Source organism: Silurus meridionalis, chromosome 6, assembly GCF_014805685.1.
Source record: "Silurus meridionalis isolate SWU-2019-XX chromosome 6, ASM1480568v1, whole genome shotgun sequence".
NCBI lineage: Eukaryota > Metazoa > Chordata > Actinopteri > Siluriformes > Siluridae > Silurus > Silurus meridionalis.
The window spans coordinates 11,801,416-11,822,810 of NC_060889.1; the positions used below are offsets into that span (position 1 = coordinate 11,801,416).

At 38.7% G+C, this 21,395-nt stretch overlaps 1 protein-coding gene across 6 annotated transcripts in view; it reads left to right on the forward strand.

Annotated features, from left to right (window-relative positions):
* Window positions 1-21,395, forward strand: part of ank2b (ankyrin 2b, neuronal) — a 96,413-nt gene that overhangs the window by 67,605 nt on the left and 7,413 nt on the right. For 5 of the 6 annotated variants that reach the window (XM_046850871.1, XM_046850874.1, XM_046850872.1 and 2 more), the window contains 7 exons: window positions 1,267-6,012; window positions 7,047-7,124; window positions 7,409-7,540; window positions 7,677-7,823; window positions 8,013-8,199; window positions 8,285-8,360; window positions 20,910-20,999. In XM_046850871.1, the coding sequence (XP_046706827.1) occupies window positions 1,267-6,012; window positions 7,047-7,124; window positions 7,409-7,540; window positions 7,677-7,823; window positions 8,013-8,199; window positions 8,285-8,360; window positions 20,910-20,999 (5,456 nt within the window). The remainder of the gene's footprint in view (window positions 1-1,266; window positions 6,013-7,046; window positions 7,125-7,408; window positions 7,541-7,676; window positions 7,824-8,012; window positions 8,200-8,284; window positions 8,361-20,909; window positions 21,000-21,395) is intronic. The other variant, XM_046850876.1, reaches the window with a different exon arrangement.

Here is a 21,395-nt window from a genome sequence, read left to right on the forward strand (position 1 = left end):
GAGGCTACCCTCTGAATTCCACTGAAGATTGAAATGCTAAAAATAAGAAATAGTCAGTTGAAGCTAAAATCAATCTCTCAGATATTATTTTAGAATTACCTATTCTTGCAATAAAGTAAATTCACACAGGAAATGCTTGATAATATGGAATGTTTGGAGTTTTACAAATTTAGTTTGAATGAGACAAGGTGAATGTAAATATTCGGCTCAACTGTATATATATTGCTGACATCAAATTAGTATGTAATTTAAATAATGAATATGCATGTATGTGCACTTGAATATAAGAAAGTAAACATGCTGACATGATCTTAAATTGAAATAGACTTTACACCCATTTGCATAGATTGATTGAAGCAACAACTTTGATTACTTACTATATATATATTTTTGCAGTTAGGATCACATTATATACATTACCACATTATTAAATGTAATTAATAGCATTTAAAACTTTATATGGAATCAGTAACTACTGCACTAGATACTTACCCTAACCTATTAGAAGTTAACAAGTTTTGCATGGAAATAACTTGACTTACATTAAGTGTGTGTATGATGGAATGGGTGCAAACAGTATGATCATCTTTAAGTTTGATAGCTTGCTTAACATTGCCTTCTGCTCTTTGCGTTTTGTTCGAGTTATATCTTTTTACATTTTATTTATTTGATGTTATTTTTTATTTATTTAAGTTTGACTAGTTCACAGAGATAAAGAGTGATAGGTCATTACTTTCATTACCTTATTCTTGAAAAACAAACACTAGTGTTATATCACTGGCTTTCTTTTGGAAAAGTTGAACACTTCATTTGTTTCTCTCATTCACCTTTAATCATTCCTTTAGTTTATTTGTGAGTTTACATGAGCAAATATTTCCCTGTATTGGTCCTCCACTGCATAGGAACCTATGTATATTTTTATTTATTTTATTTGTAATTAATTAAATAATTTGTTTTTTAACAGATTTTTTAATTGTCTTGGATGTGTGAATGTGCTTATGTGCGAACTACATATAAGCAAGTTATTTCCTGCTTATTCCCTTAAGCTCTATAGGATTTGGCAAATATTTGCTTTGCAGTTGTTATTCATCCATGTAAGTCTGTTATCTGTCTGTCTATTCTGTGTTTCACTCTTGCAACATTAAATCCTGTTCTGTTCTTTGATTGTACCAACCAAAACCTGATCTCTTCTTTCAAATCTCTGTTCCCTTTAATTTCAACCTTATATTTAATTTACTCCTTAAATGTTCTCCATATAAACTGAAGATGATGAAGATACAGAGACATCCATCCTGAAAACTCACTTGATTCAAGATTCTCCTGCTCTTGCAAGCCCAGATTTACTTTCTGAGGTGTCAGAGATGAAACAAGATCTGATCAAAATGACTGCCATTCTGACCACTGATGCCTCTGAGAAGTCAAACTCTATGCATGGGGATAGTCTAGAGAAAGGGGTGGAGGAGGTGTCAGGGGAGCCTTTTGAAATAATGGAAAAGGTTAAAGAGGATTTGGAGAAAGTTAATGAAATCCTAAGGAGTGGGACATATGAAGATAAGGTTGTTGAAGAGTCAGCAAAAGCTGAATGTCGTCCATATAGAAAGGACGAGGAGTGGGTTCTTCTTTCGGACTGTGAAATTGAGGAGGCCAAAATGATGGCAGCTTTTGACACCCAGGAGGCACTTCTTAAGGATATTCGCGGTAGCCGTGGGTCACAGACACAAAAGGCTATAGACCATAAAGAGTACCTTCTAGATGCACCTGTGAAATCTGGAGCTGCAGTGCAGGAGAGCATGGTACAGGAAAAGTTCACTGAAGTTGTTTTGCGCAAAGGTGGCAAAAAAATTGTACCAACTGGGATCAAAGATACTAAAATTCCTGTGGCTGAAGTGAAAAAGCCCATACGAAGAAAAGGGCCTCATGGACAGAGTGATGAACATAATGTGTCCAGTTTAAAATCAGCTTCTAATGAGCGAGCAGAAAAAACACACAGAGAGGATGGCCTATTGCATGCACCCTCAAACCAGAAGAATTCACCTGTATCTCCAGTAATTGAAGAAACACCCATTGGCTCAATCAAAGACAAAGTGAAAGCACTTCAAAAGAAGGTGGAGGAGGAACAAAGAGGCCGCAAGCAGACTGGCAGCAAACCCCCTCCTGGGCCTTTGGAAAAAAAATCATCTCCTGCTATTAAAAATCAAAAAACACCAACCATTAATAAGACACAAGTTCCTATTAAACCAACCAAAAATGAGCCAGAGAGGCTAGAAGAAACAATGTCAGTAAAAGAACTCATGAGGGCTTTTCAGACAGGACAAGATCCTTCAAAGGAAAAGTCTGGACTTTTTGAACATAAAAAAAGTTCAGGACCAAAGCACGCAAATGAAGGTCAAATAAAGGATACTCTGTCTACACAGCCCCAATCTCAAGCATCAGCACTTGGACAAGGAGTGTCACCTGAAACTACAATATGTGTTGACTCACAGAATGTAAAAGAATTTCAGACAAACACAGAAATAGAAAGTTCTCAAGACTTATGTTCCAAAGTAGAAGTTAAACCAAAAGACAGTGATGCACTTGGTAACAGCTCTGATAGTCAAAAAACTGAAGGGTTAGCTGTTTCCCCTTGTGCAAGCATAGGTGATGGTGAAGTCCACATGAGCTCAGAGGACAGTGACAAACATGAAGGCATGGCAGAAACTTTGGATACAAGTCCTGAAAGCCTTTCGTCACCAACCAAACAGCCAGGTCAATGTATAGATGAAATGCGCTCAAAAGTAGAAAAGGTTACAGCCAAAGATGAGACATGTACATTGTCTTACTGCTCTTCCACTTGTACAAAGACTGCTGATGATCAGTCAACGCTTGGATGCTTGTCTGTGAAAAATGCAGTGGATTATCCTACAAAAAGTGAGTCCATGTCTGCTTCTCAGGGCAAAACTGTTAAATTTGTTGACGAAAAACTCTCTGTTGATGAGGACATTCATTTGACATCATATAAACCACCAAAATCCCGAAAACTGACGAAAAGGGGTTCTGAAACTATTGACAGTTTTTTGAGTGATGAAGAACCATCAGATGGTCAACAACTATCAACCTCAGCTGATTACCTGGCTACACATGGTTGTACTGGTTTAGTACTGCCTCTTAGACATCAACATTCAGAGACCACTAGTCCAGTAGCTGATGATTCTATAACCATTAGTCATAAGGACTCATTAGAAGGTAGCCCCCTTATGGAAGACAACTCCTCCCATAAATCCCCAGACTCAATTGAACCCAGTCCAACTAAAGACTCCCCATGCTGTGACTCTCTAGAAAGCAGCCCTGTAGAACAGAAAAACATCATGGCTTTGCCTTCTACAGTAGAGCAACCCAGTGTGACTGCAGGGCACCTGACATCCTCCAAAGCTTCTGAATTACTCCCAGAAAAGTTGCATAGAGTCCCCAGACACCAGGACGATAGTGTCGACAATGACAGTTGTGAGCAGACATCTCAGCTGACGAGTTCGGGTAAGAGTCCATTTTCCCCAGACACTCCAAGTTCTGAAGAGGTAAGTTATGAGGTCAATCCCGAAACCCCAGACCCTATGGTCCTGTCCATGTTGCTAATTCCATCTGTCATACCTGAAGATGCAGAGGGAGATGTGTTGGACTGTGTCATGACCCAGAAGAAATTCACTCCTGAGGAAGAGATGTTTAAAATGGCTGCCAAAATAAAAACATTTGATGAGATGGAGCAAGATGAAAAAGACAGAAAGGGCAATAGCAAAAATATCTTCTCTCAGACCATGAATGAGTCTGAAAGAGAACATGAAAGATTCATATTGATTGGGCCTGAATCCAAAGTTGAATCAGCCTCAGTGGATGGCCTTGGGCCTACTGAGACAAAACAAGGGTCAGAGGTAGCACAATCTATTGAACCTACTATTAAAGTACAACCTCCCTCTCCTTTTCCAGCAGGTGTGCATGAGATCCCTCAAACATCTGAGGACATGGCCCACACTGCAGCATCAACCGATGATTCAGCATTGGAGGGACCTCAGTCTGTCTCAGAAAAGCTTACAGCAAAACCCCATCAGACCTCTCTACAAAAAGAAATGCCGCTGCTTAGTATGAAACAGTTAGAACAGACAATAAGCAATGAAGGCATGGTTAATATACCACCTGAAATAAACAAAGAAAATGAGAAAAAGTCAGGGGAAAACAAATATGATGACAAGGGTGAAAAGCAAAAAGATCCATCCAGCTACCAGGTAGTTTATAACAAATCACATGATCGCCAGATGGAAGGTAATATAAAAGATAACGTTAGATCTGTAGGGACATCTGATTTTGGTTTAAACAGAGAAAGTTTAAGGACCGAACCTGATTCTTTGACTAGTATTAGTGGGCAAGCTGGGGAAACAGTTAAACCAGAAATATGTATTTATGATGACACTGAAGAAGCTGATTTAGAGGAAGAACTCCCAAAAACAAAATCTAGAGGGGTAACTGCAAAAAGTCTGACTGACAACTGGAATGCTTTGCGGGAGGATGATGATGCCTTTGCAGCAAGAGTCAAAGAAGAGGAGCAAAAGATTTTAGGTCTGGCAGTAGATCGACAGTCTCAAGGTGCAACTCCAGACACTACACCAGGAAGGACACCCACAGAAGAAGGCACTCCAATGAGTGAACAAAACCCTTTTCTTTTTCAAGAGGGTAAACTATTTGAAATGACTAGAAGTGGTGCAATAGACATGACCAAAAGAGGATATGAGGAGGAAGGCTTTGCTTATTTTCAGATAGGAGAGCAACCAATTGAAGAAGCACTTATAGAGGATATTATAGAAGAACCTGCTGCAGACTTTAATAGAGAGGAAAGAGAGGTTGACATAAACCTTACTGTGCAAATTAAACCAGAAGACACAGAGGAAGTGTTAAAAAAGGATACAGATATATCCCTTCAATCCAAATGTGATGATGATCAATCGGGTATAGCTTCTGAGTCAGATGCGTTCGAGTCTACAATCCCCAATAAATTGGCTGTTTCTGCTTCACACAAAACATGTAAAAATCACACTGAAAAAGAAGCTGTAGAAATAAAAACAGACAAGCTAGTTGAAGATGGTTCTTCCGGGACTGATCTTGGTTCTTCAGACACTATCATAACTGATGTCCAGACAGCATTGACAACAGTAACCAGATCAGTATATTCCCAGCAGGACCAGGAGTCCTCAGATTCCTCCCCAGAGGATGAGCACTCAGTGATAGAACTTCCCAAAGCCCCTGAAAAGACATGCAAAACATCCAAAATAATATCAAAGTCAAAAACAAAGCCTGACTCTAAAGGTAGTGCTACATCTACTCAGAAAAAGTCTTCTATCTCTAAGGAGGTGGAGAAGCCCAAATCAAGAATCCCTATAAAAGCTATTTCCCACAAATCAGAGACAGAACATGATTTATCTGTGAAACCTTCTAAGGAGAAAAAGTCTAAATTGCCTATAAAACCTGAAACCAGGAGAAAATCTGAGACAGACACAGGTCCCTCTGTAAGCTCCAGAGTGACAAGGTCTATCAAAGCCAAGAGCTTCTGTGAAAGTGATTCTACAAAGAAACCATCAAAAAAGGACCAGGGTCGTCCAGCAGGTACTGAGTTGCCCAACAAATATAAGACATTACCATCGAAGTTACCTGTCAGGGGAAAGACCGGTAAACCAACTCATACCACTACAACTAACAAAAAAGATCAGCCTTCTGAGAGACGCAAGAAGTCTATTGATTTTTTTGAACAGATTAGTGACGAGGCAGCTAAGCTAGTGGAAAGGTTAGCACAAGCAGAGAAAGAGGAGGCAGCTGCCATGTCGGACGATGAAAGCAGCACCATAGATGTCTCAGTAATAGAAAGTGAGCCTTTCCCTGACATGCAGATGCCTCTTCCTGAGGACCCATTGGTCATTAGGCCTCGATGGGACGATCCTGTTGAGACGCAGATGGAAAGAATCCCTGCTGATAAAGCACAAGCCCAAAGTCAAGGTATCCCCATCATAAGGGGCCCATTCTCTCTCTCTCCTCTGCCTCAGCACATTAGCCATGACAGTGCTGCCTCTCTGTCTTGTAGCTAAAGCTTCCACTCTTTCTGGTGCTTTTGTGGCGTTTGAATTGTGTTTGTGTCTGTCTCCTTTCCTTGTATGTGTTAGAGTATTGTCTAGAATTACTGTAATAACTCATTGTATAAATACTACTTGTATAAAAGAGTTGATCTTCAGAGCATGCTGAAATGGCGGTTGCCATACATCTGTAGACATACTTGTGGAATGATGTTTGCCCCTTTACAATTTCAAGTTTACTGGAAAATTGCACAACATTAGAATTCATTGTATGCAACAGAACAGAGTAAATAAAAACTTGTATATTATTCTCAGAGAATGTGTCGTACATTCAGGGGGAAATCCTACCTAATGACAGCTAATTTAGTTAATGATCTCTGATATTTAAACATTTGGTTAGAATTCAAACATAATTCAAACACAATCAAAAACAAGTGTATAATAAAGGCAAGAGAAAGCCAGTGATTATATACAGATGGGTGACAAATGAAAGGAGAAAAACTGAAGATCTACTATTTTGTGGGAAATATTTTGCCTGTATCAGCTTGTCACCTTAGAGTGAAGAATTGGATTGGATAACACGAGGTAAACATTATGCCTTATACATTATATTGGTCTCTGCAGCCAATGGCTCCAATTATACGTAAATGGGAAATTTTTAACCAATTATTAAAACAACAAACCAATTATCTTTCTGAAAAGAACCACTCCATCCCTCCATTATAGATCCAGACACATGTATCAAAGAATAGCTGACAGCACGCAGTGACTTTGTCCGGTAGTTTTTCCCTATTTTATTTGTCACCTACTTGTATTTCATTTACTTTTTGTATACGTTAGTGGTCGATATGAATGTTTTTGTTACCCCTTCTATTCTATATTATACGGACCATTTTTTTTAGTTCTTTAGTATGTGTTTTGGTGATGGCATCTTGTGTGTCTTGACAATGGCATTTACAGTGGATTCACAGGATGAGCTTGACAGGAAGGAAGGACGATTAGCTGTAATGGCTGATCATCTTGGTTTCAGCTGGACAGGTAAAAGCAGCCTTAGTATTTGGTGATATCACAGATATATTGGCATAAAGATTTATGGTCTAAAGATTTTGAAAAGACATTTTATTATGTATGCTGGCTTAATAAATAACTAATATACTGTATGCTAGTTTAATATACTGTATGATAGCGTTCTATAAATATTTACTGTATGTACAATTTAAATTGAACTTTGGCATTTGAGAGATTTCTCTTCTGAAAATTCTTACTATATTTGCATTAATGGCTTTTTCTTTCAAACATTGTGTTGTTTAATTTTTATGTAGAGCTGGCTCATGAACTTGAATTTGATGAAGAGCAGGTCAATCAGATACGAGTAAAGAATCCAAACTCATTACAAGACCAAAGCCAGGCACTCATAAGACAGTGGAGAAACAGAGAGGGGATAAATGCTACAGGTAGGATTGTTTATCACTTAGAAGAAATAACAGTCAGTTTGATACATTTATTGTATTGAAAACTCTTTAACCATCAAGTAACTTTTTTATCGAATCAAAGACACTGATGTGTTAAATTCTTTCCATCTCTCTGCAGAAAGTATTTTGATCTTAAAACTTACAAAGATTAACCGAATGGACATTGTACATCTCATCGAATCAAAGATCATACAGTCCACTCAGGACCACTCATCACATACCTATGCAGAAATGGAGCAGTCTATATCACTAGACCACAGTGAAGGTAACCATAATGTCTATTTTGACTAATTAGAAAAATAATAAATATAACTGAAAAGAAGAAGCGATAAGACTAGGTAAATATAACTGCCACTGTAGCGCCAAGGTAAGATCCTCATGCTTAAATTGTAGCTCACAATGTCTTGCCTTATGCTTTTAAAGCCAGAATTACAAAGCGTTAAATCCTGTCCAGGTTTCTCCGCTCTTCACGAGGACATCGGAAGTCCTAGACCAATCCGTCAAACCGAGCTTGCTTCAAGAAGGCCAAAGTCTGGGAGTAAACCTCCGTTAGTATCTGTTGAAGATCTCTCTTCTAGTGCATCTTCACTAAGTGATACGCAGAAAGAGAAGTTGCAGCTGCACAAAGATAAAGCTGAAGAGTGAGTCATTTGTCAGCTCACCCAGTTATCTATTAAACCAATAGCTTTAAAACTATTTAAAAACAATATAACAATTTATTTACAGGGTGGCTGCAGGCTCAACACTATCTGGTGTTGAGATGATTGGACTAAGACAGCAGTTCCCTGGCACTGTCAAAAAAGTAAGTCCTTTTTTTACCCTGTACAAAACTGCCCCATGGAAGCTCCAGTCTCAACAATATGGCCCAGTTCACAAAGAGGGAGCTGTTCCCAAACTACCATCCAAAATTCCATCACAACAGTCAAATCCCACCCATGATGAGGTTCTACAAGAGTTAGGAGCAGCTGGGCACATCCACATTGATAAAAATAATGTCAAAAGCATTACACCTACTGAATTACCAAGAGACTACAAACGAAAACCAAAGGAAATAACAGTCACAGATTTTGAAGAGACCTTGATGGAGTCTGAGGATAGCGAGGCATATTTCAGTGAGCTATCTGCGGAGCTCAAACAAGCAACTGAGGATTATGATTATGATTATGTTTCTCCTTCATCAATAAATGAAAATCTACAATGTGAGTTGGAAATGCCTAACCCAGAAGAGGCCAAATCTGTTAGTGAACTGTCAAGTAACCAAAGGCCAAGTGATGAGTACATGAAGCACCATGTTGAGGAGATTTCTGATAAATTCTACAGCGTGCTTTTTGGTGAAGATTATGTTTTGGCAAATAATTTTGGCAAAGATATTAACATAGTTGCAAAGAGTTTTGAATCGCCTGAACATGAGGGCTTCACTGAGACCGAAGTGGATGCGGCAGGTGCATTAACTCTTGAAAAAGTTGATTCTGCATCTTCAGAAACAACCAACACAAATATTTCCACCAGGGAGCAACTGCGAAATGTTAGGATAGAACCTTTGCCTTGGCATGAGGGTGAATTTGTTGGAAGTAATATTGACCCTGCACTTACTCAGTTGTCACAAGACTCCGCCACAGGGTTGAAAAATTCTTTATCAAAGCCTATCATTGATGAGACAGAATCTCTAGATACACCCGAATCTAAGCTCAGAGAAATAAATTCCCAGGACGAAACTCAGTATTCCAGTGTAAACGCTAAAACAGTTTCAGACTATAGTCCTATTATGCAAGATTATTTAGTGCCCTCTACTGAGTGTAGATCTTCATCACCAGTTTCTGTATCTGAATATAAAGTTGACATGGAAATATATTTGCATGAATATAGATCCTTATCACCTGAGTCTACTATTTCACTACCACCAGATTCACCAATTCCAGTTCAGTACAGATCAGACTCACTAGATTCATGTATGCTGATGGATGAATTAATAGCACGTTCACCTGAATCTGTAGCATCAATGAGACTAATCTCTTTTGATTCTCCTGTACCTGATTTTAGACCACTTTCACCTGTGCCACCAGTTTACAAATATGCAGCATCAGAAATCACTATGCATATGGACATGCCGAGAACATACCTTTCTCCAAGATCCCTTTTAATGGTTCCTGATGAAATAGACAGACCAATTTCACCAGGATCATGGGATGAATGTAGGTCATTTACATCTGAATCAAATGGATCTTTTTCTCCTGGGTCCTGTACCACTGAAAGTTTAAACAGAGAATTGTCCCCTGAGATTTTCCTAGATTCTGAACATAACCCTTGTTCTGCTGATATCTTTGTGGAAGAGCATGTAGTCCTGGCTCTACGACATCAGTGAATGAGTATAGGTCACTTTCTTGTGATTCACCTATACCCAGTTTTACACCAGAACTATCTGATTATTTTACACAGGTGAAGAGATCTATATCAGCATTATCCTCTCAATCTGAGATTTCAGATTTAGGGTATGAATTGTCATCAGAATGGTTGTTTGATGGTCGACCATCATCTCCTGAATCAGTGGCATTGGTCAATGAATTTAAATGCCTTTCCTCTGATTCACCTTTACCTAGTTTTGTTCAAAATGTGTGTGAAATTTTGCCTTTTCCAGAATCTTTATCAACAAATTCTGATCTTTCAGACAATGAATATGAGCTCAGTTCACCCATAGTATTTTTAGAGGAATTACGACCTTTGTCGCCTGATTCATTTTCATCTGTAAATGAATGCACACCTCTTTCACCCGATTCCCCAATCCCAATATTTTCAGTACCACTTTGTGAATTGTACACATCTTTAGGATTTCATTCTGAATCACTTGAGTCCATTGAGTCAGTGAGTTCAGACAAAGAGCACAAACCGGTCTCACCCACGAGTTTACTGTTTGAGAATCGGGCATCTTCACCAGACCCAGTATCGTCGTTAAATATCAATGGACCATTTTCACCAGACTCACTATTACCCGAATATAAAAAGAAAGGGATTGATTGTGATGTTTTATTGCATGAATACAAAATATCTTCATTACAGAAAGAATCGTCAGATATTTTTACATCTGAAGTTGAACCTAAGCCATTACAAAGCCATTGTTTCAGGCAGCCATCCTATGAGAATTTGGAAATTAATGGCAGCTTAGGTAAACATGCCTTAAAGGGCCTGTTACCTGCTGATTCGACCAAACTTTTAAGCAAACACACAGCAAACATGGAATCGGAAAAGGAGTTAACGTATGAAAACATCGCAAAACCCCTGCATTTAAATTTATCCGTGAATAAACCTGCTAAAACAAGTCGTAAGATAAAAAAGTTAGCGAATGCAGCACGAGAAAAAGTCCAGATAACTGAACAGAATGTCCAGATACCTGAACAGATTGAATCTACTTTGACACATAGAATTTGCAGTCCCAAAGATGGTAAATTAAGTATAGCACTAAAAGGAGCAGATACTCAAACCTTAACTACAGATCCATGTGACTCCAATGAACCAGGAGCAATTGGGTTGTCGAAAGCTAATCCTAGTGTCATGGAGGAAGGTTTCTTGACCAAGCTAAGGGATGTTGCAGCAAGTACAAGAAAAGCTCGTAATCTTATAAGTAAAGTACATGATCCCCAGTACAAATGTGACACATTCTGCCATAATACCACTGTTTTTGAATACAGTGTAGAAACTGATAATAATAGACCATTATCCTCTGATTCACCCATACAGCAGTTAAGACCATTTTCTCCTGAGGGCAGTTTGCTAGCTCATGAATACAAATCATTGTCATTCAAATCTATATGTTCTAAGTCAATAGAAAATAAATCGTTTGCTGGAGAATTGTTTAATGTCAGGCAAAGGCTAGAATTATCTGACTCACTTCAATCGGAATTTGAATATAGACCCCTTAGCCCTGACTCCATACCAGAGTACAGACCTGCTTCACCTGGATCTAAGATCTTAGATTTAGACATTAGAGGATGTTCACCAGATTCATTTGGTGCATGTACACCACTGCTTCCAGATTCACCAGTACCCCAGTATTTAACAATGTTCTATGATTTAGTTCCAGTGACTGAATGTAGATCATCCTCACTTGAATCATTAGCATCAGAATCAGATTGTGAAATAAATATATGGAGTTCTATAGATTCTGAGTGCAGGACCACACCTCAGTCTTTAACATCATTAGTTGATGACGAATACTTACCCCCAGATTCACCTACACCAGATTTTAGATCCTTGTTTCCTGAGTGTACAATGCCAACTTTTAGGTATAGATCATGTTCACCTGAATCAATATATTCCAATTCATTAAAAAATGAATCATTTTCTGAAGACCTCTTTGAGGTAAAGCAAAGGCCGGACTCACCTAACTCTATTCAATCAGGATTTGAAGATAGACCTCTCAGCCCTGACTCTATCCCAGAGTACAGGCCTATGTCACCTGAATCTATTCTTTTAGCCTCAGATGTTAGAGGAGTTTCACCAGATTCATATAGCTCATATAGACCACTGTCTCCAGAGTCACCTGTACCCCAGTTCTCAGGATTGTTCTGCGAGTTAATGCCAGTTATAGGACATAGATTGTCTTCTCCTGGATCTATTGCTTCAGATAAAAGTTTTGAGAAAGATGATGATTATGAGTTAAATGTTGCTACTCTCACAGTTTCTAGTGCATCCTCACCTGATTCCAACAGACCATTATCACCTGACTCACCTATACAGCAGTTCAGAACCTTTTTTTCTGAGGGAAGTGTGCAGGTTTCTGGGTATAGATCATGTTCATCTGAATCACTATGTTCCAATCCAATACAACATGAATCATTTTTTGAGGACATATTTGTTGTTGAGCAAAGGCGAGAGTCACCTGATTCATTTCAATCAGAATTTGATGCTAGACCCCTTAGCCCTGACTCAATCACAGAGTACAGGCCTATGCCACTTGAATCTATAAACATAGCATCAGCATTTAGAGGATCCTCACCAGATTCAGTTAGCTCATGTAGAGCATTGCCCCCAGATTCACCAGTTCCACAGTACTCAACAATGTTGGTTGATTTAGTCTTAGTAACAGGACATAGATCATCCTCTCCTGAGTCTATGGCTTCAGATGAAGATTGTGATGTTAACATTGCCAGTACTGCAGATTCTGATCATAGGCCTTTATCACCTGACTCAGTTGCATCAATAGATAAGAACACACGATTATCACCTGACTCACCTATCCAAGCATTTGGCCCATTTTTCGCTGAGAGTGCTTTGTCAGTTACTGATATAGATCATGTTCACCTGAGACAATTTGTTCTAATTCTATACTATATGAACTGTTTCCTGGAGACTTTTTCTCAGTTGATCTGAGGCCAGTATCACCTGACTCATTGGTGTCAGACACTGTTGATAGGCCAGTCTCATCAGACTCTATACCTGAATACAGACATTTGTCACCTGAGTCAATTAACCTACAATCAGATATTAGAGGATCTTCAACAGATTCAATTAGTGCATGTAGATCACTATCTCCAGATTCACCGATACCCCAGTACTCAGCACCGTTCCTTGAACCAGTTCCAGTAACAGGATGTAGATCTTCTTCTTCACTTGAGTCTTTGGCATCGAGTCCAGATTCTGAGCTAAATTGTTTTAATTTCATGACTTCTGATTGTAGGTCCTCACCTGAATCATTACCATCATTAGTTGTGAAAGAGTGCCTACCACCAGATTCCCCTGTACCAGATTTTGGATCATGGTTTACACCTCCAGCTTTTAGAAGTAGATCTTGTTCAACTGAATTAATATATTCTAAATTAATAAAACATGAATCATTTCCTGGAGACTTGTTTATTGTTGAGCAAAGGCCAGAGTCACCTGACACACTTCAATCAAAATTTGAAGCTAGACCCCTTAGCCCTGACTCTATTTTAGAGTACAGGCCAATGTCACCCACATCTATGAGCTTAATCTCAGATATTAGAGGATCTTCACCAGATTCAGTTAGTCCATCTACACCACTGCCTCCAGATTCACCAATACCACAGTTCTCAACAAAGTTGGTTGATTTACTGACAGTATCAGGATATACATCACCCTCCCCTCAGTCTGTGGGTTCAGATGAAGATTATGAGTTTACTGTTCTAACTGCTGCAGATTTTGATGACAGACCTTCATCTCCTGGCTCAATGGTATCACTTGATGAGAAGACATGTTTACCACCTGACTCACCTATCCAAGCATTTAGATCATCCTTCTTTGAAAGTACTTTGCCAGTTTCTGGATATAGATCATGTTCACCTGAATTAATATATTCCAATTCATTAAAAAATGAATCATTTTCTGAAGACCTCTTTGAGGTAAAGCAAAGGCCAGACTCACCAAACTCTATTCAATCAGGATTTGAAGATAGACCTCTCAGCCCTGACTCTATCCCAGAGTACAGGCCTATGGCACCTGAATCTATTCATTTAGCATCAGATGTTAGAGGAGTTTCACCAGATTCATATAGCTCATATAGCCCACTGTCTCCAGAGTCACCTGTACCCCAGTTCTCAGGATTGTTCTGTGAGTTAATGCCAGTTATAGGACATAGATTGTCTTCTCCTGGATCTATTGCTTCAGATAAAAGTTTTGAGAAAGATGATGACTATGAGTTAAATGTTACTACTCTCACAGTTTCTAGTGCATCCTCACCTGATTCCATGAAATTGGCAGACGAGAACAGACGATTATCACCTGACTCACCTATACAGCAGTTCAGAACCTTTTTTTCTGAGGGAAGTGTGCAGGTTTCTGGGTATAGATCATGTTCATCTGAATCACTATGTTCCAATCCAATACAACATGAATCATTTTTTGAGGACATATTTGTTGTTGAGCAAAGGCGAGAGTCACCTGATTCATTTCAATCAGAATTTGATGCTAGACCCCTTAGCCCTGACTCAATCACAGAGTACAGGCCTATGCCACTTGAATCTATAAACATAGCATCAGCATTTAGAGGATCCTCACCAGATTCAGTTAGCTCATGTAGAGCATTGCCCCCAGATTCACCAGTTCCACAGTACTCAACAATGTTGGTTGATTTAGTCTTAGTAACAGGACATAGATCATCCTCTCCTGAATCTATGGCTTCAGATGAATATTGTGATGTTAACATTGCCAGTACTGCAGATTCTGATCATAGGCCTTTATCACCTGACTCAGTTGCATCAATAGATAAGAACACACGATTATCACCTGACTCACCTATCCAAGCATTCGGCCCATTTTTCCCTGAGAGTGCTTTGTCAGTTACTGGATATAGATCATGTTCACCTGAGTCAATTTGTTCTAATTCTATACTATATGAACTCTTTCCTGGAGACTTGTGTACTGTTGAGCAAAGGCCAGAGTCACCTGACACACTTCAATCAGAATTTGAAGCTAGACCTTTTACCTCTGACTCTATTCCAGAGTACTGGCCAATGTCACCCAAAGCTAAGAGCTTAGTCTCAGATATTAGAGGATCTTTACCAGATTCAGTTAGCTTATCTAGACCGCTGTCTCCAGATTCACCAATACCACAGTTCTCAACAAAGTTGGTTAATTTACTGACAGTATCAGGATATACATCACCCTGTCCTCAGTCTGTGGGTTCAGATGAAGATTATGAGTTTACTGTTCTAACTGCTGCAGATTCTGATGATAGACGTTCATCTCCTGGCTCAATGGCATCACTTGATGAGAAGACACGTTTACCACCTGACTCACCTATCCAAGCGTTTAGATCATCCTTCTTTGAGAGTACTTTGCCAGTTTCTGGATATAGATTATGTTCACCTGAATCAGTATGTTCCAATTCAGTAGAACATGACATATTTGCTATGTCACAACAGATTATGCACTCAGCATCAGAGAATAGAGGATCTTCAGCCGATTCATTCAGTGCAGGCAGCCCACTGTTACCAGATTCACCAATACCTCAGTTCTCAGGACTGTTCTGTGAGCTAATGCCAGTAATAGGACATAGATTGCCCTCTCTTAAATCTGTTGCCTCAGATAAAAGTAATGATAATAGTGAGGATGATTATGAGTTAAATGTTGTTACTCTGGCAGTTTCTAGGGCATCATCGACTGATTCAGTGAAATCAACCGATGAGAATAGACCGTTATCACCTGACTCACCAATATGGCAGTTCAGACCATTTTTTTATGAGCATAATTTGCCAGTTTCTTGGAATAGATCATGTTCTCCTGAATCAGCATGTTTCAGTTTTATAGATCATGACTCAGTTTCTGGAGACTTGTTAATTGTCGAGCAAAGGCCTGAGTCACCTGACTCATTTCAATCAGAATTTGATGCTAGACCCTTTAGCCCAGACTCCGTCCCAGAGTACAGGCCGATGTCACTGGAATCTATAAACATGGCATCAGAATTTAGAGGAATTTCACCAGATTCTGTAAGCTCATGTAGAACATTGCCTCCAGATTCACCAATACCACAGTATTCAACAGTGTTGGTTGATTTAATAACAGGACATAGCTCATCCTCTGTTAAGTCTATGGCTTCAGATGAAGATTGTGATGTTAGTGTTGTCAGCATTGCGGATTCTGATCATAGACCTTCCTCTCCTGGCTCGATGGCATCAATTGATGAGGAGACACGTTTACCACCGGACTCACCTATCCAAGCATTTAGTTCATCCCTCTTTGAGAGTACTTTGCCAGTTTCTAGATATAGATCAAGTTCACCTGAATCAGTATGTTCCAGTTCAGTAGAACATGAATCATTTTGTTCTTATTCAATTATAAATGAATTCGTTGCTATGTCCCCGTTGATCTCAGCATCATCTTCGCCAGATTTATTAACTGCACACAGACCATTGTCTCCAGATTCACCATTTCCACACTACTCAGCAATGTTGGTTGAGCTTGTGTCTTTAACAGGAAATAGATTATCCTCTCCTGAATCTCTGGCTTCAGATATTGATTATGACTTTAATGTTTTCACTGCTGTGCCTCCAGATCATAGACCAGCTTCACCTGATTCAGTAGTATCAGCAGAAGAAACTAGACCACTGTCACCTGACTCACCTATTCCAGAATTTCAGACATTTGTTGAAAGTACTTGGCCACTATGTGTATATAAATCTCATTCACCTGAATCATTATATTCAGAAACGATACACTGTAAAGGGTTTGAAGTAGATCGATTTACTGCTGAACAAAGAAGAGAGTCAGTTGATTCATCTGGAGCTACATCATACCCCCAACTTCAAGAGACTATTAAAATGGTACCAGAATACAAACTTGTATACAAAACTATTCCATTGAACTTTATATCTCACATATATGACCCACATTACAGGGGTGAAACATTCTGCCCCAAAACAGGTATGTTTGAATATACTGGCTGTAGAATAGAAATTGTTCAGGCTTCTAAACTAGATAAATCTGAAGGTATCACTGACCAAGGCGGTTATATTACACCAACTCTTACTCACAAGATTTGGACAATACCTCTTTCTGAAAATCAAACAGCATCCTCAACAACGCTGTCAAGGAAATATAACATGGAATCGTTTGAATCTCCTCAAAGAGACTCTGCTTATGCTAAATCTTTGCATACACCTGAAGGGCATGAATATCTGGAGATTTCAGACGATCTTAGAGCTTCATCACCAGAGTCCATTAGGTCTGTAAATAATTTCACACCTCTCCCACCTGATTCTCCCATACCTGAACATATGATCTTATTACCTTATACAATGACTTTTCAGTATGACAGTCGACCCCCTTCTCCAGAGTCTGTGTCATCTGTCAATGAATTTCAAAGACTTACACCAGACTCTCCTATACCTGAATTTCTAGCCGCTTCACCAGTTCCATATGAATATAATCTTCAGTTTAGGCAACTGTCTGTGACATTACCAGTAATGTCTGATATACAAAAATGTGAGAGAAATTGGATGTCGTCAGAATATACCACACTTTGCCCTGAGACTACTCAAAGGCCTGTTTCGCCTTGTTATGAATATTCAGAATGCAATTCAAGACCATTCTCGTCGCCTACTTTTTCCTTTGATTTGACATACAGATGTCCATCTCCTGAAACAGTGAGAGAAATTGAACCCACTGTATCTATTACACCAGACTCTTTCATATTTGATTTTGATTGCCGCCCAGAATCCCCTGAGTCAGTATCATCTCAAGCACAGTACAAAGACTTCATGCCAGACAACAAATCTCACCGGACAAGTGATATAGCATTACTTCCTGTTATAACAGATAAACAGGGCAGGACAGAAATTGAAATAATTCCTGAAATAAACTTGGCAACATCTGCACAGAGCCAAACACCACCATGCAGGCATGAATTTGTCTTAGAACCTGAACGAAATGAAAAGTTCAGTGTAACCAAAAGTCACCACCTCCAGCGTTGAACCATGTAAAGAAAATGTCTTCAGGGGATGAAGATGGTAAATTTATTTTGAGCCCCCAAGAAGATCATCTGAGAATTGCAATAGTTGAACAGGAATTGGAGCTTCAGCACAAGCAGTGTCTTGAAGAAAGATCTGACCGCTGTGCCTCTGAAATAGGCCAGCAGGAATTCAAAACAAGGGTAAGCAGCATAGCATGCCTCACGGTTTAGTTGCAGTGTGTGACACCTTGAAGAAATCCTGTAATGTTTGTCATGACTGAAAGATCTTTTGGATTCTTCTCGATCCACTAACAGATTTACCCAGTATGCTAAATCTGTGAATGCCACCTAACATGTCCTAAGAGATTTTATAGCTAAGATCTGCATGGTTAATTCTGAAGCATTTCTCAACTGTTAAACAGGTCATGTGATTCTGAGCAATTATTGTGAGAGTGCATATGTCTGCATGATTTGCACACAATGTAGCAAATTATATATCTGATTTTATGCTCATCCTACCTTTCAGGCTTTGCAGGATAGCGTTTCCAAAAAGGATATTCAGTCGGAAAAGCATAATATAGAAATTAAAAATAAAAATAGCACTGTCAGTAAGGAAGACGTCACCTCCTCAAAAATCCAAAACCAAAGTTCCAATGTGACCATTTTAGAACAAAAAGCATTTCCATCTACAATAACCCAGAAAGGTCAAATACAACCAGGCATAAGTGGCGCAACGTCACAACCTGAGGGAACAACATTTGTTAGCACTGATCTGGAAAATGTATGTTCCATGATACATCTTAATCAGTCACCTGAGCAGCCAAAGGAAACATCTGGATTATGTCAAATACATGGAACTCCATTCCATTTCAATCTCCAAAAATCTCACAGGACAGTGACTCCTAATTTATCCATTTCAAGTTCTCCCTCCTTTGATTGCAGAGATGTGAGCTCAAGTTCTGTGAGAACAGCACTTTTAGGTAGTCAAATGTTACACAATGATCAGGGTTCTCTGACATCTGTGTCTAGTGAATTATGCTCTAAACAAGAGCTACTTACTAATTCACCATTATCTATTGAGAAGCTTCAGACTTTTCATCCTGTAATTTCTGAATTTGAGAAAACAGTGTCTGCACTCAGTGCTGATGACCCAGAGTTAGTCTTCAGTGAAACATGTTCCATGGAAACCTCTTTTGCTCCTACTATATCTGAGATATCTCAATCTACAGATGAGACGTTGATGAATTTTGATCTGAAAGCCAGGCCAAGGCCTGTCCAAGCTGATAGTTTTGAGTCGGATGCTGAGTTCTTTGATTGTCAGCAAACATTTTCATATGTGTCTGAACCAGAAGTGAGGTCCGATCAACTTTTCGATTCTGAGATTGTTTACCATGTTGAAGAATCCCCATCTTTACCAACCTCCCCAGCCTATGACTATTTGTCGGCCATGCCCACAATAACAACAATGTCTGATTTGGACAGTCACGATAGCCCATGCCCAGTGTCCTGGGGTAGTGAGGAATTAGATTTACCAATTGTTCTTGAACCAGAGGATGAATGTCTAGGCGAGCATGATGAAGCGATTGCATATCCTTTTGGGTATGCAGATGAGCAGTCCTATGCTGAAGAGCTTCCTCCAAGGCAAGGAGGCCAGTATGATGAAGATGATGATTCTCTAGGAAGGGTAAGACTGTCATGTGTGAATCTAAAGCATGAACAGTTTAAGAATGGCTGCCACATGACTGAATCTAATTTACTTACCTGCAAAATTTGATGGGATTATTAATATTTGTATTAACAGGCACAAGTTTGACATCTGAGTGGTGAAACATTGATGGATAACACACCCAGTACTTGCTTAGTAGAGATAAAGTAAAAAGCCATGATTTATTAAATATTAAATCATCCAAAGTACTTCTTCTTGTGAGTCAGAGAGGGGACAGGGCTGAGGTTGACAGATAACAGCTAATCAGAGAAATGGCACACTAAATTAAAAAAACGTTGCTCAACCCAACTCAAACTCAAATCCCAGGATGCTGCACTGGCAATGTGTTCACAGTGACTTTGTTTTTCAGCCTAAAACAATTTTCCTGCTAAGAGAATAAAGTTTTCCACTGAGTAACTGCTGGTTGACAATAATCAAATATCAAAATAAAAATAAAACTATATCAAGGAAAGCTCTCTCTCTCTCTCTCTCTCTCTCTCTCTCTCTCCCCTCAATAGTGCAGGCACACAAGCATAAAATATATTTTCACAAGAGCACGGAATTTATTTATTTATTTGAATCATTTTCTGGATAGCATGTCATGGGGTGAGGTGTGCAAATTAGTTATATTAATTCATTTGGTGTAAATAAAGCTGTTAAAGAGATGAACTACTCATAATGGGCCTCATTTTTTAAAATTTCTGATTTTAATTTGACTTGCTTCCTTTATTGTTCTTACATTGATATTTAATATTTCTTTAGTTGATTCCATATAAATGTGTATATATATATATATATATATATATATATATATATATATATATATATACACACACACACACACACACACACACACACACACACACACACACACACACACACACACACTAGTATTGAAATAATGAACTATAAATCATAAGTTAAATGATATCGGTCGATTGCAATAAATCAGTCGTGAGTAGGATAAAAATGATTTTAAAAAATGTCCAGAATGTTTATGAATAGTAACCCTTGTAGTATGTTGATATAAATACATCTTGTGAAATTCATACAAATGATTTACAACGAATATGCATGTAAACAACTTGAAAAATGAGGCTTAGTGAGAGCAACCAGCTAACAGGAAATGCAAGCAAGAGCTAAAATAGTAGCTGTGTAGTGCACTGGCTTGGTGTGTGTATAATGCAAGTATTTAAGAATACACTGTTTTTTTCTCCTCATAACAATTACACGTGTTGGGCTCATAGGAAATAGCTGAAGAGCTAGGTTTGCTGTCTGATAGCTCAGAGGAAGAGGTGTTGACCACCCGAGTGGTACGACGCAGAGTTATAATCCAGGTATTTGTTTAGGTGTACCAAAATATATAATATCGCATGTAAGTTATAATTATCATTTGTTACAGAGAATGGGCAGATTTTATATACAATTTTGGCTTGTTTAGGAATAACACATGATTTACACTTTTATTCCACAATTTCCATTCTGTTTTTTGTTCTACTTAGACATGCATACAGTAATATATCGTCACTTGGTTTTTGGTGTGCTTAACACATAAGAAAATAAATGTTGTTACAGTATAATTGGTACAGTGGTGTTCTTGCAATAAATTGCTTATGATTTACATTAAGATAAGGTATACAATTAAGGTCAAGGTATTTGTTTAGGACTTTTAACTAAATGTACATTGTCCCAATGAAGTTTTACAAAATTAAAGAAAAAAAGAAAGACAGATG